This window comes from Argentina silus (assembly GCF_951799395.1).
Source record: "Argentina silus genome assembly, chromosome: 1".
In the NCBI taxonomy this organism is placed as follows: domain Eukaryota; kingdom Metazoa; phylum Chordata; class Actinopteri; order Argentiniformes; family Argentinidae; genus Argentina; species Argentina silus.
The window spans coordinates 22698147-22725536 of NC_139655.1; the positions used below are offsets into that span (position 1 = coordinate 22698147).

Consider the following 27390-nt stretch of genomic DNA (forward strand, 5'->3'; position numbering starts at 1 on the left):
GTTTTTTCATTGAATTTAACTCACAACTCAATCAACCATGTCATGGATTAAGTCCACCACCGCTAATTTCAACAAGATCAGGATCCAGGTCATTTTGAAAGGTCCATTCTTCGGCTCTAGTTGTAGGCCAAACATATTTTCACTTTTTGTTTTTAGAAGTATTTGCTTCATTTAGCTTAAGGGTTTTTTTGCTGCTAGGCCTCTCAGCTGAGGCATTTGCTTGTGGCTCATAGGTGTTTGCAGAGACGGGGAGATGTGGAATGCACTATACCTTTTTTGCTTCTGCATGGATGTATAGCTCATTAAGGCCAGGAGGCTTAGGCTCTTGACTAGAGGTACACCTTGACATATGATTATTTTGAGTTACAAACATGCTTATATCTTTTAGCTATTGTCTTACTCATTGTGAGAGTAGTGCTTGGAGGTGCTATGTTTGAACTATCATAAATCATATGGGCAAATCATGTATGATGCTCTTTGGCTTGGTCTTGCTGCCGACCAGAATTGTAGTGTTACAAAAATGTAATGTTGGCATTTGTCATGATAATAACAATTTGTCATATCTTGCACAAAGCATGTCAGATGGTGGACTCTCAAGTTTTCAGTTCCATATGCAGTATCCAGTTTGCGTTCTTACAAACAACTGCTGGAGATTTCCATTGAGTATGTTTTTGTGATCTATATGTGCAGCATTCCATTCCCTTGTGTGCTTAGATTCCATCCAGACAAAGAAAAACATTGGATTTCCATGGAATAACCCTTTAGGAATGTTTGGCTTGTGCACTGTCCCTCAGTTAGCTAGACAGCAATTCATCCTACGGTCTATTCCCGTGAATGGGAAGTTATCAGCTCTTAACCCTCTCAAGCAACTTTTGAACTTGAACTTCACTTTTGAATAGAAAATAAGAGGTGAAGTGGCGTGGTGAGAGAGAAAAGGAGGAAGCAACATAAAGTAACCACGGTTTGAGTATTGTTGTCTATGTACAGTACAGTGAAGAGGCATGGCACACACATATCACTTTGCAGAGGGAAGGCGTGTCATATGGTGTCACTGCACATGGGAGGTGTGGCTTCTTACTACATAGGTCAGCATCAGCCAGGTCAGATATTTCTGCAGCTCTTCGGTGTTGTGACTAGGCACACAGATCTCAGATCATCTCAGATCTAACCCTAACCCTAACCCAGCTCATCCTCCCTCCCCATATCCTAACCTTAACTATTAAAGGGAAAAACGCAAACAAGCGTCTTTTTGTGGCAACTTCACCCCTCTTCAATGTTTAATTTCCATAATGGTGGAGGGTAGGATTGGGGAAAGGGTAATCTGATCGTAGATCTGTGGCTTGGGGCAATTTCTACCTTGAGCCATGAGAGAGTGATACGTAGGCCCACAATACTGCACACACCAGTTAAGAGTGAGGAGGAAAAAAGTGCCATTAGTATGCATAGGACTGTCACACCTCAAGAGGCCTGATAGACTATCAGCTCTTTTTACACTGTGGTGGATGCTTAAGAGACACTTAAAGGAAGGCTGAACAGTAATAGAGCTCCCCTCCACACACCTTCCTCCTTCTCTCCCTCCCTCTCTCTCTCTCTCTCTCTCTCTCTCTCTCTCTCTCCCACTCTCTTGTGTTCAATCTTGACAGATGACCCACCGTTCCAGGACGAGGAGGGATGTAGGTTGAAAGTATTGGTCGAGTGCCCATAAAGGTTTTTTTTAGCTCATGAGTAACGATTAAGCAATAGGTGAAGTATTTGAATATAGGTGCAGTTTTTGGTATTATTTTCACCCACTTTATGTTTGAATGGCCTGTGGCTTTTGTGTTTAGGATTACTTGCAGGGAGAAATGGACAATGGAGCACTTCCTTATTTGGTTGGCAAGGAATTCACTGGCTGCATGAAAGACGGGGCAGGCTTTTTGTTACCCAGGAAATTTCTCTTACAGTATTGGGCTAGAAGATTTAGGCTTGATTAGAAATGCTTAAGTGGCTTAACACAATGAAGTTTTAAAAGAACAGGAATAGCATACTTCTAGCATAGCATATTAGAGGTATCATGCATTGAATCTGATTGGCTGGACTGTATGAAAACAAAGTGCAGGTCATGGTTTGGTAACATCTATAACATCTGGCTATAAAGACCACTGCCAGATATCCATTTTGAGTAAGATACAATTTTGACTTCAGGACAATAAATGAACATGGTTTTAAGTACTATATTCCTGTAACTCTAATTACAGATGGCAATGGCCCAGCTTGCCATAAGATTACAGATTAAATATTTGAATCACTGTTACCTTACCATAAGTGTCCAAAAGCGTTCATTCCATGATTTGCGACTAGCTATTTTGCAGTAGTTTCTTTTTAACGGCAAACAGGCGGGTTCTGTAGTGAATGTCTGACGCAGGGAGGGCTCGGGTGACTGTCTGAGACAGCCTGTCTGGGTTCACCAAGGCTGACCCATTTAAATTCAAACGCTCAATACTGCACCATACCCCCTGAGAGAGGCATCCATACAGAGAGAGTGTAGTACAGAGCAGCCGAGTTGCTAATTAAAGCCACTCAGATAACCATCATAGCTAGATAGCCAACAGCTTCATGTACTGTATATGGATTGATGCTGGCACTGGGGACTGTAATTCATTGGAGTTAGGTTGATGGTGGATGTGGTATTTGTCACAATTTGCATGATCTATGCAGTAGATAGTATGACAGTAAGAGGTCAACCTGGACATAGAGTAGTTTCAGAAACTTCCAATGGTTTTAGTACTGTCAGTGTGAATTCAACAATACAAGGTTTTGCAGCGTTTAATGAGCATCTGATCCACATTAGAACCTACTATCTGACCCCACTAGTTTTCAGTTCACTGCACCCACATGCCCCATTTTGACATTGTAAAATAATCACATAGTCATAGAATCAGCAGATTTATTATGTTGCCTCTTTTTGTCTCTCCTACACTCCTCTCTGGGACTTGGAACAGTCTTTATTGCAGTCCTCATCCTAAACCTGCCCTCGTTCTGTCTGCTCTCTCTCCCATCCTACATGGACAGAGTGGTACTGAAAGATCAGGGCTAATGGGTTGAATGCAGAATAGAGGGGGGGAGGGAGGGGCGTTCTTCTGTAGGGAGAGAAGGTTGTTGAGTGCATGTTTGGAATATTCCGCCGATGCTTATTTTTCTTACATGAGACGCATGGCTGGGTTTGGTACATTCATCATGGGTGATTGTCCATGAGTCTGCACTTCACAGCGGATCAGAGTGTACACAGCACTGACCCGGCCCAGGGCTGCCCTGAGGTTGTGCTCAGGGGAGGGGTAGGGCTGAACTGCAGCAGGGTAGGTTGAAAGGTCAGAGACCGGGTGGTCACTGGACCTCTGGACTGGACAGTAGCTGTACCCACACAGTCTCTATCTGTCCAGGTGTGCTCTACAGTAGCCATCTCTCTAGCTGTAGATACCTCTCCTCTATAGGTCTGGTTATGGAGTTAACACAAAGCTTGTAGGAAAACACTCTTATCCATCTTAATACTGTCAGCTATGTGGTCTTGTTCAACACCAAACACAGGCTTCAGTATATTAGCAGTCACACAACCACAGCAGTGTCAAGAATGAGTACCAGGCGGTCGGAATTGGCGGTAGACCAGCAGCTACTGTGATAGTCGTAAAGTCACTGCTGCATTTACACCTTGTCCAGGCCGTTTTTAATTTAACTGAAACAGGAAGATGGAATACCCAGTTTCCATGACCACAGCAAACAGGAAATACCCTCCAGGTTAGGTCCAGAAGTGTTCCTGTCTGAACTCAGCTCATTGTGAGGCCACTGAGTCTCCATCCACTCCTACAATGCAGTCTTTCACTGTGAGGGGAGCGGCGAGGGCGGTGGGGGGTGGGGGGTGGGGGGGCTGCCAAGGAGCTCAAATGTAAATGTTCGGTGGATAAAGATGCTTTGTCCCAAACAACTCCTGCAACCAAGGTCTTACTAAACTCTGTTCTCAACAAGCTGCAGTAGCCCAGGTCAGGTGCTGAAACCACTCCTGGAATTAATATGACAGGTACTTATCGACATTATTAGATATCAATGAATGCAGTCATCCATTTGTTAATCATATGATGCTTAGTCTGTGCCATTACATATGTATCCTGTTTTTATCAGATTTTATAATGGTGACATTCAACAACACAGATCGTATTAGTAGATAGTAGATTGTATTACTACAGTGCACAGTAAGTATTTTCTGTACAACATGAGTTTCAGTTTCTAACTGACTCTTACTGACTATTACAAATGAGTTTTCCTTTCCCTCTTAATCCTGACTAAAGGTGCAGCTCCCTGTGCTTTTGTGCACTTCCTTTGATGAGGAGAGCCATAGAGATGGCATGCTCTCCTGTCGTTCAGCCCTTTAAGCAGCTTGAGCTGGGTTTTGTTTGCAGCTCTCAGACTGAAGAAAGAGAGGGGCCCAGCATCGGGATATACAGAAACCCATATACTCCTTCCTGCCCGTTCCCCCTCTCTCGCTCCCCAACTGTGACAATAATGTGGAAAAGTTTGAGCATATGAAGGGACTCCACACTGTAAAATGAAACTTGATCACTTTCTCAATAACCTTTTTATACTCCTTCTATTCTTGCCTCCCTACTTTCTCTCTCTTTCTTTCTCTTTCTATCTCTCTCTGTCTCTGGTGAATGCTTGGGGAATGTAGACAAAGCCACTATATTGAGAGATTCTGGCTGTGTCTCGACAGTGTATAGATTATTTCTGTTCTTTTCTGTGCCCGGTCTATTGTTACACTGACTGCATCACGGAGCAGCGCTGTAGAATAGAATCTGTTGCCATCCGGCTAGTGTATACGATATGGCCTTTTGGAATAACAATTAGGTTAGAACTGCTAAGAGGAAACCATGGCTTGTGTCCTTATAAATAGATTATGATGAATTTTATATTAGATTCTCGTCCATTCATTTTGGATTATTCATCCATTAAATATAAGCTACTATAAAAAAAATATGCATTTAGGCTCTTTAATTAGGTCAATGTGATACGCTCTCTCCTGGTGTGCTTTGAGGGAAATTTGAAATATGAAAATGTATTGATAAAACTGTGATTCTTTATGATCAGCATGTCTTTCTAGTATTTGTTCATTGTCTCTCTCTAGTGGCCAAATAGAGAAGTCAAAGATCACACCATTTAGATAGGCAGGCACTGTAAAGGGGATTGGTTCAGAAAAAACAGCATTTGGGAGCTCAGTTCACTGCATGGCCAAATTTCTATGCTGTTATTTGCAACAAAGGCAAGGTTGGTTAGAATAGAGGATTCCTTTTATATTTCATTTATATTTCTACAATACATGTGTTTGCAGCACAGCCAGGGAGGGATCCTATATATATATATATATACACACACACACACACACACATCTGCTTGAATGAATATATATATCTTCACCAAACACTTTAATAGGAACACTATACTAATACTGGGTAGGGCCTCCCTTTGCTCTCAAAACAGCCTCAATTCTTCGTGGCATTGATTCCACAAGATGTTGGAAACATTTCTTTGAGATTCTGGTCCATGATGACATGACTGCATCACACAATTCCTGCAGATTTTTCAGGTGCACTTTCAAGCTGTGAATCTCCCGTTCTGCCACATCCCAAAGGTGTTCTATTGGACACAGATCCGGTGACTGGTAAGGCCACTGAAGAACACTGAACTCATTGTCATGTTAATGAAACCAGTTTGAGACGACTTTTGCTTTGTGACATGGTGCATTATCATGCTGGAAGTAGCCATTAGCCAGAAGAGGGGTAAATTGTGGCCATGAAGGGATGCACATGGTCAGCAACAATACTCAAATAGGCTGTGGCATTCAAGTGATGATTGATTGGTATTAACGGGCCCAAAGTGTACCAAGAAAACATTCCCCACACCATTACACCTCCTCCACCATGAGAAGGTGTACAGATGTTCCTAATAAAGTGGTCCGTGAGTGTATATGATCATATATACAGTACATCTACCACAGTGTGTGTGCATCCTCTGGTGGCCATGGATGGTACTACTACCCCCCCCCCCCCCCCCCAAGAGTGGGACATGACCATTTGGTGGAACTGGTATTGGTGAGGGAGACTGAGGGGGTCCACCAAGGGGTACTCCTGCGCACAATGTTGTTCATGCCCTTCACTGAACTGTCGGATCCCTTTGTTATCTTTTGACGCCCACGTGCCGTTGCTGGAGAAACAGGGACAACGTTTATCTCGGATAATAATATCTTATTTGTTGGGTATTTGACCTTACACCTTTTCAGAATCATACAGTGATATGTTTTATTTTATTCGATATTACATGGTATAATAATCTATTGTATAAATGTTCTACTAATGTTATATTTAACTATTGAATGGCCTGCAGGCACAAAATAGAGGGCACATTCAAACCAACACTATGGAACAGTCTGGAAGGGTACCATACTGATTTATCATGCAGAGTAGTGAATACATCGTAAGGAGCTGAAAGATGGAGCCAACATCAGACCTCCCTTATCTGTGCTCAACACTAGGGCTTAGCACCACAGATACAGTTGATCACAATGACAAGTGGCAGTACACTCATCTCAGCAGCAGGTGGCACCATCAATAAGGGAAAAAAACAAGTGTTTAATTAAACGGGTGAGCGCTGGATTGCACAGCTCAATACAATGATCCCAAGTATTCAAAGAGAACCCAGCAAAATCAATGAATGGGAGGATGAGGGGAAATTTGAAGGACATGCTTTGTTTCCCACTGGTTATCTCCATCTTATTAGTAGTACAGCTTGTACAAACATTCTAGACATGTATGTTTATGGCCTGCTGCCTGCTGCCTCTCACTGTAATTCAACTGTTTAAATGATGAATGGTCCAGGGCACCGTCTCACTCCCATTAGAGGTCAACTTACTCCAGGAAGGTTAAAAGGTTGTAGCCTCTGACCTGATGTTTACAGGCCCACAAACCAGCTGGCCCTCTGTTACAATAACGGAACAGTACTGCTGTCACTGCTCTAGTCACAGTCTCGCCTGCCAGACTACCACTCAAATCCAAGCTCAGATTAAAGAGCTGGTGGAACTGGGAGTTTCCTCCACCCTCACCCTCCCCCAAAGCTGTCTCTTTTATCCCCCTCCATTATTTCCATGGAGAAAATTGATTATTGTTTGAGGAGAGGAAGAAGACAGTCCAAGGAGGAAGAAACATGTGTCTGCAGTTGCATTTTTGATTGGCTTGAATATGGAATTATTTGTCTGCTGTTTGATAGGCTCAAATAGGAGGATTTCAAGGAATTGTGAGAAAACCCTCACTGCTGGGGCTTTTTTTTTATATCACAAATCAGTCTTAGTTTAAACCCAAGGTGAAGTGACTACCATTGTCCGTTCCTACCTGATAACCCATTGCCACTACACTACCATCACTTTCTCATCCTCACCTCTATCAGCAGAACACCATGCAGAAGAGACGATGGTGACAACTGGCATGTGTCAGAAGCCGATCCTCTTCAATCCTGCCCCACTTCACAGCCCTTTGTCATTCAAATCCACTCATGAATATTTCAGCCCCTGGGTGTGATGGGTGGAGGGAGAGAGAGAGAGAGAGAGAGCAGGGGGGAGAGAGAAAGGGGGGAGAGAGAGAAAGAGGGGGAAGGAGGAGGTAACCTATCTTCCTTAGAAGCAGCAATGAGTCAGTATAATGACCTGCGGCCATTTCTGCAGCCCAGACAGGGCTGTAACCTCGCCCTGAGGTACCTAAACACACCCAGTCTTCTTGTGGCCAATGTACTACTGGGCTACTGGGTCTTTGACAACACAAATAGACAGACACACACACACACACACACACACACACACACACACACTCACACCCTTAGGCACCACCTCTGTGCCAGACTGACTGACTGACTGACTGACTGACTGACTGACTGACTCAAGTCAGAGCAGTGGGTGAAAGGTAACACAGACTAAGCAAGGAGGGGGGAGAAGAGAGACCAGGACCTTTCTGAATGAACTCTGACAAAGGCTAACCCCTACATATAGAAACACAGGAAATAGGAGCAGAGGAAGTGAAGGTGCCGGCCCTCTCCTCTTCCATTGTCAACAGTCTGAGAGGGGATAAGCTGGCCCATTAGACATGGGGCACCATGGTGTCACTGTGGGTGTGTGTTGTGGAACACAGCTTTAATTTCAATGTTTGCCTCACTGACCACCCTTGATTCCATAGTAAGCATAATACATGTAGTCTGTGTGTCATGGTCTAAATAGGGGGCACTGGGCATAGATGACCCTGTTGAATGAGAGACAACTGCAGAGGTTGGTTCAGGTTTTACTGTGTTTTATATGTAAGCACTGATATGTGAGGCCCCTTTAAGAGACTCCTGTCCTTTTTTGAGAATGAGTTCATTGCTGTGAGTGTGTGTGTTTGTGTCTGCGCTGACCATGGCCTCTGGGTTGGTCACTAGAAGGGGGATACTGCAGCAGACTGAACAGAGGAATAGCTAACCGAGGCTAACCTCTCTCCAGTCTCTGTTCAAACAGTCAGTAAGGCAAGGCACTGGCAGCCACTCTCAGTCACACCGCATGCCCTTATCTACCAATGGAATGCAACAGCTGTGGCAGGGGGCCGGCGGGGTGGGCCGGTCTGAAACCCCCCTGCCAGGTCCCCACTCCCCCTCCGCTCCGCCGGGCTCCTGAAAGGCAGCTCAACTAAAAAGTGGTGTGAGACAGAGTGAGAGACCTCGGCAAGACTGCACGTTAAATATACAGAGAGAGAGAGAGAGAGAAGGAGAGGGAGAGAGGGAGAGAGAGAGAGGGGGAGAGAGCCAGGGACAGCGCCGAAAAGGAGAGCACAAAGAGAAGGAAAGTGGAGCAGGGGAGGGGATTTGGAGAGCGGGCGAAGGGGAAGAAGAAAAGAGAGGCAGGGAGAGAGGGAAAGACAAAAGAAAGAGAGGAGAGACATAGCAGGAGGGTGAACGGAGGGGACTGGTAAATCAAATGGCTACGGAGGAGACGGCGGGGGGAGCCCGGAAAGCCACCAAGAGCAAACTGTTTGAGTTCCTCGTCCATGGTGTGGTGAGTAGCCCCCCTGTCTGTCATTGAGACAGAGAGAGAGCCGGACTCTGGCGCGTGTGTAGTGTATTATGTGTGACTGCTCGAGCGTGTGTGAGTGTCTGTGAGACAGTGTGTGTGTGTGTTTGTGTGAGAGAGACAGAGAGCGTCGGCGCAGCAGCAGTCTATGTGTGAGAGAGATAGCTGGGAAAAGCCGTCCATGTGAAGGTTATTTCCAGCCCCCTGGATCCCACACTGTTTTCTTTTTAAAGAAGAGAGGGAGAGGGAGAGAGAGAGAGAGAGACGTGGAGGGAGGGAGCAGAAGGGGACAGGGGGAGACATGTGTTTGTAAAACAAAAAGAGAGCGAAGGATAGAGAAAGAGAGAAGAGAGAGAGAGACAGGCGAAACAGCAGCCAACCCCCTGGCTATCAGAGCAGACAGAGCATGCTTGGAGTCATGCTTGAAAAGCAATGGGGGAAATGACTAGTCCATTGAAAACACACACTCACAGCAGTCTCAGGCTAAGCACACTGATCATTTGAACATATATGGTCATGTGGCAATGTTTGAATGAGTGACTTCAATTCTAACTGGGAGGGGAGCAAATACTTGAAATGCAAAATCATGATGCAATTTGTGATGCATGCCGCAAAATACGGATCAAGCTTACATATAGTTGGAGGTTAGGCCAACTATATGTGTGTGTGTGTGACTTAACATATACAGTTCCTTCAGAAAGTATTCAGACCCCTTCACTTTTTCCACATTTTGTTGTGTTATAGACTAAATTTAAAATGGATTAAATTAAATGAATTTGCCATCAATCCACACACAATACCCCAGAATGACAAAGCGAAAACAGGTTTTTAGAAATGTAAGTACATTTATTAAAATTGAAATACAGAAATACCTCATGTACATAAGTTGTCAGACCCTTTGCTATGACACTCTTAAAATGAGCTAAAATGCAAAAATGTCATCAACAAATCACTCAATAAGTTGAATTGAGTCCATCTTAATGCAAGGATAATAGTTCATGTAATTTTGGAATTAATATCTTTGTTTTTATAGGGTCTCTGATTTGCATAGGAATCAATTACACACTGTGTGGATCAGGTTATCATTACAAACTGAGCAAATGGAGAGGAACAAAACTGCTCAGGAATGCGACCCTGAGGCCTGGGGAGACTTACAAAAATCTACAAAGTTGAATGGTGGAGAGGAAAAAGCACAGACAACATCATCTCAGTCACTCTACAACATTGGTCTATAACCAAGTGGCCAGTTTCTGCACCACCTCTCGTGTGAAGAATAGTGGTAGCTGCATCAAGTTATGGGTATGTTTGTCACTGGCAGGGACTGGGGAGTTTGTCAGGATCAAGAGAAAATTATGAAATTTGCTGAGTTGGTAGTGACATCCTAATCTACACAGTGTGTAATTGATTCCTATGCAAATCAGAGACCCTATAAAAACAAAGATATTAATTCCAAAATTACATGAACTATTATCCTTGAATTAAGATGGACTCAACTCAACTTATTGAGTGATTTGTTGATGACATTTTTGCATTTTAGCTAATTTTAAGAGTGTCATAGCAAAGGGTCTGAATACTTATGCACATGAGGTATTTCTGTATTTCAATTTTAATAAATCTACTGAATTTTTTGTTTTCACTTTGTCATTCTGGGGTATTGTGTGTGGATTGATGGCAAATTCTTTTAATTTAATCCATTTTAAATTGAGTCTATAACACAACAAAATGTGGAAAAAGTGAAGAGGTCTGAATACTTTCCGAAGGCACTGTATGTAACCTATGCAGCATTATAACTGGGTTAGGAATCTAGCTTATAATATCTAGTCTTTGTTTTGGTAATAACATGAGATTGCTAAGTATTGATTAGCAGAGTGCTGTGACTGTGAGGAGTTGAGGAGGCGGCAGTAGGTGGCTGTTCTGTTTTCTTCAGACATGTTGTTTAGCTTCACAAGAGTGTAGAGTCAAGATCACTCCTGTTTTAAAACCATGAGAATTTGACAGCGATGACCAATTAGACATTTGCTAACAGCCAAAGTTTGGTGTTGATTTTTGCCCTTCTAATCCATGAGGTAAAGCCTCCCTGTCTAAATCAAATCTGTATCCATTTGTCGAAGGCTTCTGTATCTACTAGTCAAATAGTTCAACATTTGCATACACATGTCCATCATGCTTAATTGTATTGGGCAGTTTGAAGTACAGTATGAGAAGATTAAATGCATTTTACATGAGTGGGCATGGCCAGACAGGGCAGTGTAAGGGCTGTGTAAGGTGAATGCATCACCAGACTTTGGGAAACAATGAGCGTAGGTGATTGATGAGCCAGATCTGTGTGTCCTCTCAACAGACCAATTAACCTTGATGAGGCTCTCGCTGCTCCCAGCCAAATATCTCCCCTGCTTGTTTCCTTTCATGCCCTGCTTCTTTCTCTCCACATAGGCCTGAGGTGGAATAGTCGGCTTATTATAATCACTGCAACGCCTGCGAGCTCCTCATTGTGTGTGTAGACTCCAGAATAGAGAAATATTTTGCAGAATGGATGTGAGGTCGTTTGGTTTGGTTTGTTAGTTTGTGGTGAGCGGTGACGTTTTTCCCTGTGTTTCACGCCCCGGTTTAGGAAAATAGTTTGGAATGAATATTCACACCACGGTAGGCAAAGCTAACATTATTCCCCTAGAGATACGACATCCAAAAGGCCAGCCACATTCCTTCACACACATATACGCACACGCACACACCACACACACACACACACCACACACACACACACACACACACACCACACACACACACACACACTGTTGCGCTGTTGCTGATTTCTGAAGGTCGTGGTGTTCCAGCCTTCTAGCCCTGTGCAGGACTGTGTGTCAGTGGGGGAGAGGTCTCTGTTTGGGCCTGGTGGGTGGGCGGCCCTTGGGGACTGGAGTGTGTGTGTGTGTGTGTGTGTGTGTGTGTGTGTGTGTGTGTGTGTGTGTGTGTGTGTGTGTGTGTGTGTGTATGTCTCTCTCTCCTCCTATACTGTACATGTTGGGGATGTGGAGGTCAGGTCACAGAGGGCCCTGATAGGTCACAGAGGGCCCACGGATAAAGGCCCTGCAGCGCTCTGCATGGGAGACATGGACAAGCCCAAGTGTGTGTGTGTGTGTGTGTGTGTGTGTGTGTGTGTGTGTGTGTGTGTGTGTTCCACCATGAACTCTGGCCTCCTTGAAATTCCATTGCATATCTTCTCAAACATAGCCACTTGACCATAGAATAGAACCCTAGCATTGATGATGCATCCATATCACAATCGAGGCCTATAGATTCTCATCTTTAGCAGTGTGTGGGTTAAGTTTGGCCTGTGTAAATCCCTTGAGCCCTCCCACAGATGCCATCACTCTTCTCAGATATCCATCCACATGGCAGATTCAATTCCTGCCCAGTTGGCAGAGCTCTATAAGTCGGTTGGGCACGAGTAGTAGAGTGGAGTCAATTTAGTATGTTTGTTCTGGGTTGCTGTTGGCATAATATGCAACAGTGGGTGGCAATGAGAAAGAGTAATAATACCCCACATGGCGTTTCCTTCTTGGCATATCTATATATTTTGGGATCTCAATTTACTTTTGTTAGCCCACGCTAGCATTAGCATTAGCATTCCTTTACATCTTCCTATCCTCTCCAAGTCCACTGGGTGGCCGGTGTGGTCTGGCCTCAGGCCCAATCCAGGAGGAATTCTCAATCTGCAGTCCAGATAGGAAGTGGACAGTGGAGGGGGAAGAGCCATGGCCTCTTCAAGGTAACCAGAGAGTCCTGCCAGCAGCAGCCAGCAGCTAGACCCAACAGGTTCCTAGCTGCTCTCTGTCTGCCCGGCACACAGCTGTTCCTGCCTGCACCCCCAGCCAGGAGAGTGACAGCACCGCCTGTGTCAGGGAACATACGTAGCACAGCTATGACCCTACTCACTGACTAGTCAGTTTCCATTTTAAAGGGCACATACACATTCAAACTTTTAGGTTTATGCCTATGGCAGTGTCATGGTATTTAATTTAATTTCAGTGCTTCTACTGTATGAACATGATTTTATTTACAGAATTATACTGAATTCCTGGTTTCCATACATACTTTGTGATATGCAGGTCTCATCACTTAGAATGCATATGCTATTAGAGATGTTTTTACCATGTGCAGATGTTGTTGGTAAACTCTTGTTTGTTTGTGGCGTGTGTATGTGTGTGTGTATGTGTGTGTGTGTGTGTGTGTGTGTGTGTGTGTGTGTGTGTGTGTGTGTGTGTGTGTGTGTTTGGTGTGAGTGTGTGTGTTTGGTGTGAGTGTGTGTGTGTGTTTGTCTTTGTGGTTGGTCTAAAGAGCATGTTTGATCGTCCAGTGTGTGCTTGGTAGTGAGTCATTACTATGCATGCACCGTAAATTCTTGTTTGTATGTGTATCATGTTATTGTAGGTGTGCATAAGTTCTCTATTATTCTAATACTATCCATCTTGGTCAATGTTGATTTCTGAGTCCAATACACTGCATTTAAAATGTTTCCCCAATGGGAAATGTCGGGAGTAGCTCAAATGCAGGGAAGGTGGGTGATATTTGTTGCAATACACTGCTAGTGCTGCCTGCCTGTTACTCACTGTAATAGTGTTTTCCTCAGGAGGTAGTCAGTAACGTGGGAACATATTGTCACTCCATTCCCTATTCTGTGAGGTGCCACATTTCACAGTCACAAGGCTCTATACGGTGGCAGAGCTTCCTGTGAGCTGAAAAGAGAAGGGCTTTTAAACTCTCATGCCAAGGCCATTTTGATACCAAGTTGTAAAGGTAATTCTTTGCCAAATTGTAAAGGTGCTCAGCTATCAGTTCTGAATGAGAAATCATTAGGTGGTTGGTGTAAGAATAGGTATTCAACCTTGCTCAAACGGAATTAATTAATCAGCATCACACCTTTTGTCTTTGTGGAATATTTATAAACCTATTTCATTCACATGGAAAAGCAATCAGTATTTTGACATGACACAAAAAAGTTTCAAGCATAACATTAAGCATTTTCATACTTCATTGCTGTACTGATGTTGAACCACACTTAAAATGCTATACAATGGTACACATTCAGAGAAAGCACTGCAAAAGGAAATGTTTCCCTCCTCAAAAGGTAATGATTTACTTTCTAATCTTACTGACCATAGTAGTTCCTTCTCTTTCTATGGTGCTTGTTGCACTGCTAATCCTAGGTGAGCTCACTTCTCTTTTGGGTAGAGCCCCTTTTGATTGCACCTCCAGTCAGAGAGTTACCTCAGGCATTGGGCTTAGTGGCCTGGATGGCAGCTGTTGCCATGAGAGTGACGACCACAGGTGTGAGCCCCCCCAGCTGTTCTCAGGCATCGCAGGGTTGTCAGGCTGGGTCTCTTGTTGGTAGTGGGGGCCGTCGGCCGTGCACACTGCTTGATCAGTTGGTCAGTTACAGTTGAACATTTGTCTTCAGTCTGTACTGTAGCGAATGCCTCAGCAGGTGTGTGTGTGTGTGTGTGTGTGTGTGTGTGTGTGTGTGTGTGTGTGTGTGTGTGTGTGTGTGTGTGTGTGTGTGTGTGTGTGTGTGTGTGTTCAGGATGTGAAATCGAGTAGTAATCATTATAAATGAGTAAGGCAGACAGGGATTGGAACATAGTGATTCAATGATGAAAGCTTTAATAGAGAACCACCAGAGCCCTAAGTATAACATTGCAGACTTAAGCTAGGATATGGACCAGTTATCTAAATGGACATCACACTGCACGTTAGGCTCATTCTGATTAGGGTGTACAATATCTTATGTGTATCTCTGACCCTCCTGTCTCTCTCCCTCTCCCCCTAGCGTCCTGGTATGCCGTCTGGAGCGCGGATGCCCCACCAGGGGGCACCCATGGGCCCCCCCGGCCCCCCATACGGAGGCAGCCCCGCCGTACGGCCCGGCCTGCCCGCCCCGGTCATGGAACCCAGCCGCAAGAGACCGGCCACGTCCCAGCAGGCCCAGCAGCAGCAGGCCGGCCAAAACCGCAACAGGAAGTGAGTCTGACCCCGTAGAGTTAGGACTTCTTCCACCTCCCCTCCTCCCTTCCAGTCCTTAGCCCCTGCCTCCTCTGCATGGCTGTGTCTGTCGCCTAGGCTGTGTTTGGAATTGGGTGCTACATACTAAATACCTTGCATACTGCATTAGTATTGTATGTACTTCACATTTCATTTCCCAGATTGCATTTTTTCAAGCATACTAGGCAGCCACTTATGCTCGTTATGCCGGGCTAAGTAGTATGGGAGTATGTAGTTTCAAACACAGCCCTAGTCTCTCCCCATGCCTGCCTATGGCCATGTGTCGTGTGTGTGACTGTGATGTTCACTGCTACAGTCGACAGGCTGTTTCTCACTCCTGGGTGACCTCTCTGTGTGTGTGTGTATGTGTGTGTGTGTGTGTGTGTGTGTGTGTGTGCTGGGCTCCCTGTACTGTTTGCAACCTCTCTCATGTTAACAATGCTCACCTTTTCTGTTTATCTATACTAAGCAATCTAGCCACTTGTTTGCTGTGTGATCTCTTTGTGGTCTGTCTATTGTTGTTCCATCGTGGTCAGTGTGACTAAAGTATACAGTATTGTGGTCCATCACCTGCACTCTTCGTGCCAGACCTTGAGAACTCACCTGGTGCATTTTGGGCTCTGTAGTCTAACCCTTTGTGTCTCTCCACCGCCCACTAAAACCACTTATAACAATCCATCCTCTTCTCTCTAAACACACACACCCATCCACACATACACACACTGCTCCACGTAGCTCCAAGTAGCTGGGGTTCCCTCAGGGAGAAGAGCTAGGGCAGGTAGAGAGAGGAGATCAATATGCACACTCAACCTCTCTCTCTCTCTCTCTCTCTCTCTCTCTCTCTCTCTCTGTATCCGCACCGCAGTGCAATTGATCCACTCACAATTAGGCAGCCTTGTCAAACAACAAGCCTGGGAAATGTTGCCCTCCTCCCCTCCTTCACCCCCAAACGGCTAGCTGGCTGGCTGCTGGTGAAGGGGCCTGATCGATGGCCCAGGGTGACCCAGCCCCAGGTGACTCTCTCTGGGAAAGCGTATGCTTGTCCTCTGGCAGGCCCCATCCCCATCCCCGGCCAACAGCCGACTGAGGCCACCTGTGTTTGTGTTTGCAGTGTCATTGAGACCTTCTGGTCTGACAGACCTGCAGCTTGCTATGCTAGAAAGTCGCTAACCTGCCACTGTAGCTAAAAATAGGGTGTATTCATATTTCTTTTTGCATAGGTTCTATAGATACCTTTGAATAATTACAGTGGTGTCAAACATCAATTGATTTTTGGTATTTGACACCATTCCTCATTCCATTCCATGCATTACAATGAGCCCGTCCTCCGATTTTTACCTCCATCAGCCTCCCCTGGTGTATACAGTATGCTACACCCTGTACCTTGGTCAAAGCAAACATTTAGTTAGATAGATACTGTGCATAAAATCATCTCCATATGCCCCGACTACTTTAATCTATACTTGTCCCACTAGGACCTAAATACACTTAGATATAGATATTGGGGAGAGGTGTGCTGGTGTCTGCAGTACTCTCTCTCTCTTGGTCACTCTTTGTTTCACAGTGTGCTGCTACACTGCTCTGTTTGTTTCTTTGTGTCACAATGTGTTCATTACCAGTGTGTCTGTGTGACTGTTGGTTTGCCATCTAAACACTGAAGACAGTTTGTGTGAAGCATGATACCCACGGTTCATTGAGAACCCTGCTGAGTAGGTGGTCCCCATGTCAGCCCTGACTATGACCACCAGGATCCACTGTGTCCTCCTCTACCACTTGTGCATGCACACAGATGCACCCCAACAATGACGCCTGCCCTGTCTATATCTTCACACTTGCACCCATTAACGGTCCCATTCACACACACACACACACACACACACACACACACACACACAAACACACACATGACCACCGAGTGTGTGTCCTTCTGACATCCTGCTTGCTGCCACCAGTGTGTGTCCCGCCCCGCCTCTAATCGGAGAACCTTCAAATCCCATCAACTCTTAGGAAGCCAGTGGGATTCCCTGGAGCCAATGAGAGTCCAGCGAGGCAGATGGACATGCGAGATCCCCAATCAGATCCAACGCTCGGATCAAAGTAGGAGTTTATTCTGCTGCATGTCAGTTTTCACACGTTTTTTCTTGCCCCCCCCCACCCCTTTGCCCTCTTAACCTGACCCCACAACACTCCCTACTGTAGTGCACAGTAGGTGTTTCTCCCCCTACAAACCCCTGTGTTTGTGTCCCCCTGAGGTTTGGTCATCAAAGATGGTTCAACCGGGTTTTCATAGTAGAGTAGACTACCTCAAAATGTGCAGGTGCATGCTTTGAACTGGACTGGAGCATGGCATGATGGGAAAACAAGTCTTCTTTCAGGTCTCTTTAGGAATGTCAGCTCAGCAAAAGGATGCCCTCTTCCATCAACCACACAACCAGTTTTTCAGTTTTGGGGATGTGAAGTGTTCCTCACCTGTAGAAGCTGTAACACTCAGACCCCTTAGAAATGTATCCTTCACTGCCCTAAAGTTTACAGTACGTCAGCATGTATCCCTGACCTGTTAAAGGTAGACTCTGCCATATGACATCACCAGGGGAAGTTGGATGACTTTAAAGATGTTTCACATTCACCCAAGCAAGACGTTTCACTAAATGCACGCTAGTGCAACACGATAGCCACATGCCAAAAAGGATGTTGAGTGAAATGTCTGCCGTTATACTAACTATCTCTGCTGGAAGTTGCCCCGCTGTTTTGTGGCTATGTCATATCGCAGAATATACCTTTTAAAGAAGTCCTCTCTGTCTCTGAGGTGTTTTCAGGTCAAGGCAGATTCCTCTTGTAATACTTACTGTGTGGAAGAACATGAAACATGAAAATGGTGACCCTATACATCCTAGGATGTTTGTGTCGCTGTTGTTAACCTGAGGTCCAAATGGTTGTCCTTTATTTCCTAATGATTTTTTTTCCTTTTTTAGCTATGTCATAACTGTAATATTGATTCATTGTGTTGCCATAGAGGTCTGAAGTACCAGTAGCATTTTCTGAAGGACAGGGAGGGGGATAAGAGAAGAATGGTTTCACATTAAATGGTACAGCTTTATTCTGAGAGAGAGAGAGAGAGAGAGAGAGAGAGAGAGAGAGAGAGAGAGAGAGATGATATACTGTTTAAAACATAGTTTCAAATCAGTGGACATGGACTTGTTCCATATTGGACCGCTGTTCTACAGTATGTAATAGATGTGTTAGCTACAGAATACTAGTGGTAGACTGGTATACAAAAGCCCAGAGCCATTGAAGGGTCATATACTCAGGATGGGCCAAGACACCCACAGATAGCTACATTACAGATCCAGGCAAAAAACCCAAAGTGCAATCTAGATGCATCTTAACCAAACTGGCATGCCCAGTTATGATATGCATGTAAAACACCATGGTGAGTAATCCCTCAGGTGTCTCAAAAACAAATGATGTCCACAACACAACAGAAACACTTGCCATTCATAAATGGAAATATGTGTGCATATATTTTCCATATATTTTCATTCTGAAAGAGTTTGGTGAGTCTACAAGTCTGTGAAAGGTCATGTATGGCTTACTGCACCTCCTCATTGGCTAGAAGGAAGATGGATTCAGATGCATTGTCATTGGTTGTCATCATAGCAAAATAGGAGTTGGCCACAATTGTTACAACTAATACAGTCATAAACTACTGTATAATGTACATACACAATATTTCAATAAAGAGAAGGCTGGCTTCCAGTCCTACTGCAGTGGGTCTGGTAATTCTGATGCATGAGTCATGGTGTGTGTGCATGAGGTGTGTGACAATTTGACACCTTGGAGCTTGGATGCCACTGGTCCCTGCTCTCCAGGTGGCATAGCATACGCCTGCCTCTACTGGATACACACACACACACACACACACACACACACACACACACACACACACACACACACACACACACTCACACATGCACAAACACACACACACACACACACACACACACACACACACATACACACACACACACACACACACACACACACACACACACAGCTGGGACGCTGGGGTGCTGGATGTGGCCCAGCATTTTAGCAGATGGCCTGGGTGCTACGCTATCAGTCACCATAGTAACATGCTCTCTTTTCCCTCTTTCTCTCTGTCTTTCTCTCCCTCTCTGTAGCGCCAAGAGAAGGAAAATGGCAGACAAGATTCTTCCACAGAGGGTAAGCCTGCATACAGTATTTGTGTTTTTTTCCCCATTACTTGTGTGTATGTGTGTGTGTGTATGTGTGATTATCCATTGTCTGTTGAATAGAACATGTAGGCTTGTTTTGATCTCAGGGGTTCTGGGTAGAGGCAGAGGGGCAGATGATTATGTGTTATTTACAAATGGAGTGAAAGGCGATGCTCGGGTGATCAGAGAGGTTTCAGGCTATGCGATGGCCGTCGGTTGGAATGTTTCATATTTTTCTCAAATGGAATATGGTAAATACATTGGTATAAAACAAAACAAGTTCAAAACGGCTTCTAGATTCTTGAGAGGCAATTTGAGCATCGCCAAATTTCTACAGGTGAGGGTGGGTCGACCCAGCAGGGTGTTCAAGCTGTGCTGCGCCACAATCTCAGCTCCCTCTGCCCTCCCCTGCCCAGCCTTACTCTGGCCAGACCGTAGTTGTGTTTTCCATTGATTGTGTTGAAAGGTGGTCACTCTGGAGCCCCATGTTGCTCCCAGTCAGTGGGCGTCTGTGTCTCTGGTTCTTATCCGTAACACAACTCAGACATGGAGATAGCGCAAGGCTCAGGCGCCACAGCCACACACGGACACACACGCACATACACACGGACACACACACACACACACACACACACACACACACACACACCAATGACTCAGGGACAGGGAATGTCCACTGCATTCCGTCTACAATGCACCTCAGCCTTGTGACAGAGATGCAGATAGGGAGGAATGAGAGGGAACAATGAAGAAAGAGAATGAGAGAAAGAGACAGGGAGAGAGACAGAAGGGGAGGGAGGGAGAGGGGTGAGAAGGAAAGAGAGAAAGACACAGAGGGAGAGAGGGATGGAGGGAGAGAGAGGGAAGGAGAGAGGGAGGGGTATTGCGGTGTGAGAATCTGGCAATGTGTGTCCAGGTTGGTAAGCAGCCCATGGCATGGCACTCTGCAGACCCCCTCCATCTGGAGATCAGTGTGATAATGGCCCAGGGCTAGTTGGCTGCAACCTGCTCATCAACACCACTAGGCTGGTCTGGACTGTACCAATTAATGAATAGGGATGGGCAGTTCCAGTCGCAATCCTGGTGGGCACTAATGCCCTCTGTTACCTTGATTCGGTATATGGTATATTCTATAGGGAAGGACAAAAGGATTTTAGTGAAAAATCTTTTGTTCCAAGTCACCATTGCTAAAACCAGGCATGATTTGGTCACCTGATGCATAACCTTTGATTGAGACATTTAAACACATACATGTATATGTATCAATGTATCAATTAACTGTGGTGTAACAGCTTGAGGGAGGATTTGAGGGAGGACAAAAGCAATAAACAGTATTACTTTGATTGTGATATATTCTGTGGGCAAACAGAACCACTGAAGGAGTTTATTGTCTATTGCCCCCCCCCCCCACCGGTCAGATCCGTGAGCTGGTCCCTGAGTCCCAGGCTTACATGGACCTGCTGGCCTTTGAGCGCAAACTGGACCAGACCATCATGCGCAAACGGGTGGACATCCAGGAGGCCCTGAAGAGACCCATGAAGGTAGCAGATATCAGACATTATCTCTGAACATGAGACCACAATTGTGTTTTCTCTTGAACCTCTAAAACATTGCCTATTTGAACTGTGTTCTAGCTTGCCAAACTTTTCCAAAATTTAGTGTGAGTTCTGTTCTGCATTTTACATAAATCAGGTCTAGCAGCAAGTACCCAATACCTATGTGAAGGAGTCCTCTGTGGTTTAAACAGTGTTTGTGTGTTTGTGTTTCCAGCAAAAGCGTAAACTAAGGCTGTACATCTCCAACACCTTCAACCCGGCCAAGCCTGACGCTGACGACTCAGATGGCAGCATTGCATCATGGGAACTGCGGGTAGAGGGGAAGCTGCTGGATGATGTGAGACTTCCTCTTCCCATAACAAAAAAACACTTGTTGATAATCATTCTATCCTGCCTTTGTGTATGTTTATGTTTTCAGACAGACTCCATTTTTCTGTCTTTGTCAAGTCTCCTCTTTGTAGTTTTGGATTTTCATTGCATTGTCATTTTGGCTGTATTTCACCAAGTTAGTGTTTTCTTCTCGATATTTAACATTTTTCAGAGATCAGCAGTTGAATGTAGCGTGGGTTGAAATTACTCTCTTGACTGCTGCGAAATACCTTTGTCAAAGCTGAGGTCATGTCGTAATCCTCAAACCAAGTATGAAAATATCTAGCTCTTTGATCCAGGAGCTGTTTTGTGGTGTATTTGCCCCACAGTCATGTACGATAGTGATGCATAGTTATAACACATGTCTATGGCTGGCCCACTTCAGACAGAAACCAAATTGTTTGTTTGGTCAGGACTTAGAAGGAATGATCAATGTTTCACTGAATGTTTGCACAGATTATGGCTGCAGCAGGAAAAGCTAGATGGCCGTAGATTGGTTTTGCAGAGTAAGCTTGACTTCAAATGGGGCTAATGTTCTCATCAGTCCGAGGCAGGGCTGCCATTTCACAGTGGTTTGAGCCATTTGAGGTTTCAGAGCCCACAAATATTTCTGGTTGAGCTTTAAGGAAGTGGACCCAGAGAGAATGTCCTGTTTTCATTTGTATGTGGCCTCATTTAAAATCTGTGGTATAGTCACCTAAATAGAATGGCAACACTGCAACACTGCAGCCTAGACATGGTGCTATAGCCCATGGCAACGATGTATTAGGTTAACAGTGTGTGTGTGTGTGTGTGTGTGTGTGTGTGTGTGTGTGTGTGTGTGTGTGAGCATGTGTGTGTGTGTGCACGTGTTTGTGTGTGTGTGCACGTGTTTGTGTGTGTGTGCACGTGTTTGTGCGTGCGTGCGTGTGTGTGTCTTTTTGCATATGACAAAAAATTATCTACAGTATCTATGCCATACTAACACACCATCTCTCTCTCTTGCTCCACAGCCAGGGAAGCTGAAAAGGAAATTCTCCTCGTTCTTTAAGAGCCTAGTGATCGAGCTGGACAAAGACCTGTACGGTCCTGACAACCACCTGGTGGAGGTGAGTTGAACCGCTCTGATGACCACTGACTGTACCCTAGCACCCTCTCTCCCTCTGTGTCCCACTCTTGTCTCCTCCATGTACCCTACTGTACCCTGTCTGTCTGTGTCCCACCATTCAGTCTCATCCTGATCTGTTCAGCAGTGTGTTTATAGCCTAGGGGTTACCAAATGGAGACTCTGTTTGCTTCCTAAAGCAACTCAAAGTATTTCTGTACCCCTTCGGAACAAGATAAAGTCGTTGCTACCTGTGTCGTTTTAATAATACCAAATGGTTGGTATTTCAATATAATAATTTGCATAATGAAATATGCTATTTATGCCGAATTAATTATTTGCTTCTGAAAGACTTGATGTCACTGTTATTCAGTTAGCAGGCTGATGTTATCACTTCAGAGCAAATCTGTTACAGAGGGGTTTAGGAACACAGCCAGACCCATATGGTTTCTTATCCTGTTGGAGGCTATAGTCTACTTTTTAGTTTTGCAATTGTACAGGCAGATTGCTGGTATCTACTAGTGGGATTGAAGGATCTCTAATTTCTTGTGCACAGAAAAACATGCCAAGATTCTTTAGCTAAAAGGTAAAAGCATGGGTTTTAGAGCAAAATCATGTATTTCACTCTGAAATCCCGTTCATTGATTCACTCCTGTAGTTTGGGACATGACAAAATGCATTGACAAAAATCGTCATTTTGTTGAATGAAATTTAAAGTACTTCTCAAGGTGTTCCTTCTTTAGAATGTTTTCTAGCGAGGGTAGATGGCCCAGAGCTTTGCTTTGAATGAACCTGCCCATTTAAATGGAATGTGTCACTACCTTGAAATACCTCACAGTCATGAATACATCTTTATTTCCTACATCTAATTAATTAGGAGTGAAGAAACTACAAAAAAAAAAAACATTAAACTCCAAAAAAACATTTCATGCGTCCCCACTAGTCAGGCCATTCCCCAGTGTTGCATGCTAAGTGGCTATGATACACTGAACAGCAGGGAACTTTAAGTGTTTTTCTTTTCAGCTGCTGACCAGTAAAGCGAAGGTAAGATGCAGACTCAAATAACATTTCCACTTAGATAAGATACCAGGGAGGGTTTGACATCTAGATAACAGAGGAGAGAAAATTAATACTTAGACTGTATTGGCAATCGTTTTTATTTGAGTAGGGTACAGTGCAGTCTCAACTTGATAAGCCATGCTCTTGTTAGGTTGCAAAATACGCTCTCTGCTAATTTTGTGATTCTAAAATTAAATAATTTATATGTTTGAATGCCAACATTATGAGTTAGCGACTCGACCAAAAAATGCTCAACCCTCTGCTGTCTTGGTAGTTCACTCAGTACCTTACCCACACCATGCATGGTCTATTCTTTTTACAGCGATTCAGCCTTCCAAAAGACAACAAACTCTATGGGTCGAGAGCAAGGCTGCTCGTTGAAAGTGTACACATTTGGTTTTGTATTCTTTTTTTGTCTTTGTGTGCACGTTTGTACATTATTCAGAGTGTACTGATGTCAGTGACTAGGGTCTGTAGGTTGTGTTCAAGGTTAGGTGTTTGTCTCTGTGTCTCCTGCCAGTGGCACCGCACCCCCACCACTCAGGAGACGGACGGCTTCCAGGTGAAGAGGCCCGGGGATGTGAGTGTGCGCTGCACACTGCTGCTGATGCTGGACTACCAGGTGAGGGCCCCACCGGGGCAATATTCTCATTCAGTCACACTGTCTAGTGGTGAGGTTCCCTAGATAAGGTTTCAACTGTAATTCCATTACATCAAGTTGTTCCCTCATTGTATTCCCCTAAAATGGTATTTAGCTTATAATTGAGCTTATAATTACAAACGGACAGTAAAGCAGGTGTCACCCAGCAGTAATCTATGTGGGGGCGAAGGCTAGACTAGTGCTAAGTGTGACCTCTCTCCCCAGCCCCCCCAGTTTAAGCTGGACCCCCGCCTGGCGCGCCTGCTGGGTATCCACACCCAGACCCGCTCCTGCATCATCCAGGCCCTGTGGCAGTACGTCAAGACCAACAAGCTGCAGGACTCCCATGACAAGGAGTACATCAACTGTGACAAGTACTTCCAGCAGGTAGACTACACTCCTCTATAGTATTTCCAGCAGGTAGACTACACTCCTCTATAGTACTTTCACTCTACTAGTACTTCAACCTGTCCTTGAAGCTGAAGATAATGATAATGATACATTTGAAAGCACCTTTAACAACCTCAAGGATATAGGAAACACTGCACACCCAAACATTGTCAGATTCTAAGCAGTTTCTTTAGTATTTCTTTCAGCTGGGAGATTGCGCCTTTGTTTCGTCCATACTGTATTGTACTGTAGTCCTACTGGTGTATTCTTAGCTCTTCACTCTCCTCTCTCTCAGATCTTCGACTGCCCGCGTCTTAAGTTCTCTGAGATCCCTCAGCGTCTCACTAACCTCCTGCTGCCCCCTGACCCCATCGTCATCAACCACGTCATCAGGTGAGCACCTGGGAATCTCTGTGTGAATTTGAAGTCAAATGATTCACACAAGCATATTATTTACTTAAAAGAATATATTCCAAGCTAACTTTTTTGATCTAAAACATGGTCAGGTCTCTACATTTTCTGACAAATCAAGAGTAACCTACATCCATTGCACTCTTATGTTAATTAATGAAAGGCTTTATTCAATGGGCAGATGAATCCATCCAAATCTCACACTGTCAGAACACCCAAAAGCCTCTTAACGTCTCACCTCCCCGTCCCCTCCACCTCTCTACAGTGTTGACCCTAACGACCAGAAAAAGACGGCCTGTTATGACATAGACGTGGAGGTGGAGGACCCTCTGAAGAGCCAGATGAGCAGCTTCCTCCTCTCCACGGCCAACCAACAGGAAATCGCATCACTTGACAACAAGGTGGGAGAAGCCCCTCCTATTGTAATGACCCCAGGGGTACTCTGTATGGAACACAGAGGTGTTGTGGCTTCCTGTGTGAAAAGCAAATTCCTTGGCCACCTTTTTCTTTTCACACTTCCACTTCAGTTTCTTTCTTCCTATAGTAGTCATTTGAATGGCTGATTTGTTTCTCATTGGGCCTTGGTGGTGAAACGCATGAACTTACGCATACAAATTGGTGCATTGAAACTTTCAGTTTTTCAATTTCACAGTGATATTTCTGAGAGTTGTGTCAGCTTTCCTTTGACACCTGTGATCGTTAAAACCCTTTCAGATTCATGAGACCATCGAGTCCATCAACCAGCTGAAGATTCAGAGGGACTTCATGCTCAGCTTCTCCCGAGATCCCAAGGGCTACATCCAGGACTGGCTCAAGTCTCAGAGCAGAGACCTGAAGGTTAGCTTAATGCCAATGACAGCAACATGCATGCACACATGGATGCAGGTGTGTGCGCATACACACACACATATGCACACATGTCGCGCACACACAAACATTACCATAATTCCACCAAGTCTGACTGACTGATTGTGCTCTCTGATTGCAGCTGATGACGGACGTGGTGGGGAACCCGGAGGAGGAGAGGAGGGCGGAGTTTTACCAAGAGCCCTGGTCCCAAGAGGCTGTCAGTCGCTACTTCTACTGCAAGGTGAGGAAACTTATTTACCCGTTTGTTTATTTAATATTGCTAATAATCCTGTGAAGTATATACAGTCGTTGTCTGTGATGCTGATGACATTTCTCTCTCTCTCTCCCCCACAGATACAGCAGAGGAGACAGGAGCTGGAGCAGGCCTTGGCAGTCCGGAACACCTAAAACACCCTCCGACATCCCTGCACTGTTCGTCTGACCCCCGAGTTCTGTGTGTGTGTGTGTGTGTGTGTGTGTGTGTGTGTGTGTGTGTGTGTGTGTGTGTGTGTGTGTGTTTGTGTGTGGTAACCTTCTGTGACCCATCCCCAATTGCATGTATCCAAAACCCCTACTCATCTCTAGTGGACACTCCAGCTTCTGGGACCACAGGCCTTCATCAGACACAATGGGTTAATTGCAACCAACATTCTGAATGGGATGACCATAATTGGTCTCTTGTTAAATGAGATACAGGTGTGAAAGAGATGATGTGTGAAAGATCCCCCCTGCAACTACAGCATCAATTAGTATACACCTGGGGCTCATCTTCTTATTAAATATTCCAGTTGCTACCAAACATTTGCAAGCGACATGCCAGGCTTTTTTTACTATTGGTGCCTTTCATCATAGTTGGAGAACATGCTCTGTCCATTTTTGCAACTATTTAATTGAATACAAAATAATAATCAAGATAATTATGATAATGATTTACAATTACATCTTTATTTTCTCAGTCATTGGAAATAAAACAATATTTAGATTTTTGCTTGTGCAATTTCAATGAACTTCATCAAAGACTGTATGCTTTGCATATCTCTCTCTGACTTCATTCAACTTATTTAGCTGGGTGACCTCAATTGTGATTTCTGATTGGTTGATAGAGAGCCTCAGACACAGCGTTTCCCATCATCTGGTATAAAAGCAAACTTACACTTCAATATCTAACAGACTAGCTGTTCCTCAGGTACATTTGGGCAGCTTTTTGGTTGCAAGTTAATTCAGTTTCGCACGTAGCTGATGGTTATCACTAGCTGTTCTCCCCGCGATCCCCTGCTTTCCTGGAATAACTAACCAGATGTAAGTACTCATCTAATTGGCAAGTCAGATAGTTTGGTTGCAATTGGCCCAATGTCTCTCAAATGATCATGGGTCTTCTTGTGTGTAAATATAAGACACTGTCTGCTAGCATGTCCCAGTCTCTCCATAATGACTATCGGTCATTCCACCAGCTGCCTGCAGATAGCTCACTGTGTTTTGGCTACTGAAGCTGAAGGACTTATCTGCTGTTCCCGGCAGTACTGTACTGTACATGATGTAACTGATGGTCAAAATGCTTCACTGTGTCTTTGGAGGAGCCCAAAGTGTTCATTTATAACCTAATGTTTCAAGTGTTACTCACACACAGATTGGGTTGTGGCTATTGCTTTATT

The 27390-nt window shown here is 44.6% G+C and overlaps 1 protein-coding gene across 1 annotated transcript; it reads left to right on the forward strand.

Annotated features, from left to right (window-relative positions):
• Nucleotides 1-8760: 8760 nt before the first annotated feature.
• smarcd3b (SWI/SNF related BAF chromatin remodeling complex subunit D3b) lies at nucleotides 8761-26691 on the forward strand. Its single transcript, XM_083667038.1, has 13 exons — nucleotides 8761-9091; nucleotides 14934-15124; nucleotides 19327-19369; nucleotides 20799-20921; nucleotides 21151-21273; nucleotides 22298-22393; nucleotides 23969-24070; nucleotides 24314-24475; nucleotides 24774-24871; nucleotides 25155-25290; nucleotides 25604-25726; nucleotides 25878-25979; nucleotides 26093-26691. Exons 1-13 carry the CDS (start codon nucleotides 9014-9016, stop codon nucleotides 26144-26146), a joined length of 1431 nt encoding a protein of 476 aa, XP_083523164.1. The 5' UTR covers nucleotides 8761-9013; the 3' UTR covers nucleotides 26147-26691.
• Nucleotides 26692-27390: the final 699 nt, after the last annotated feature.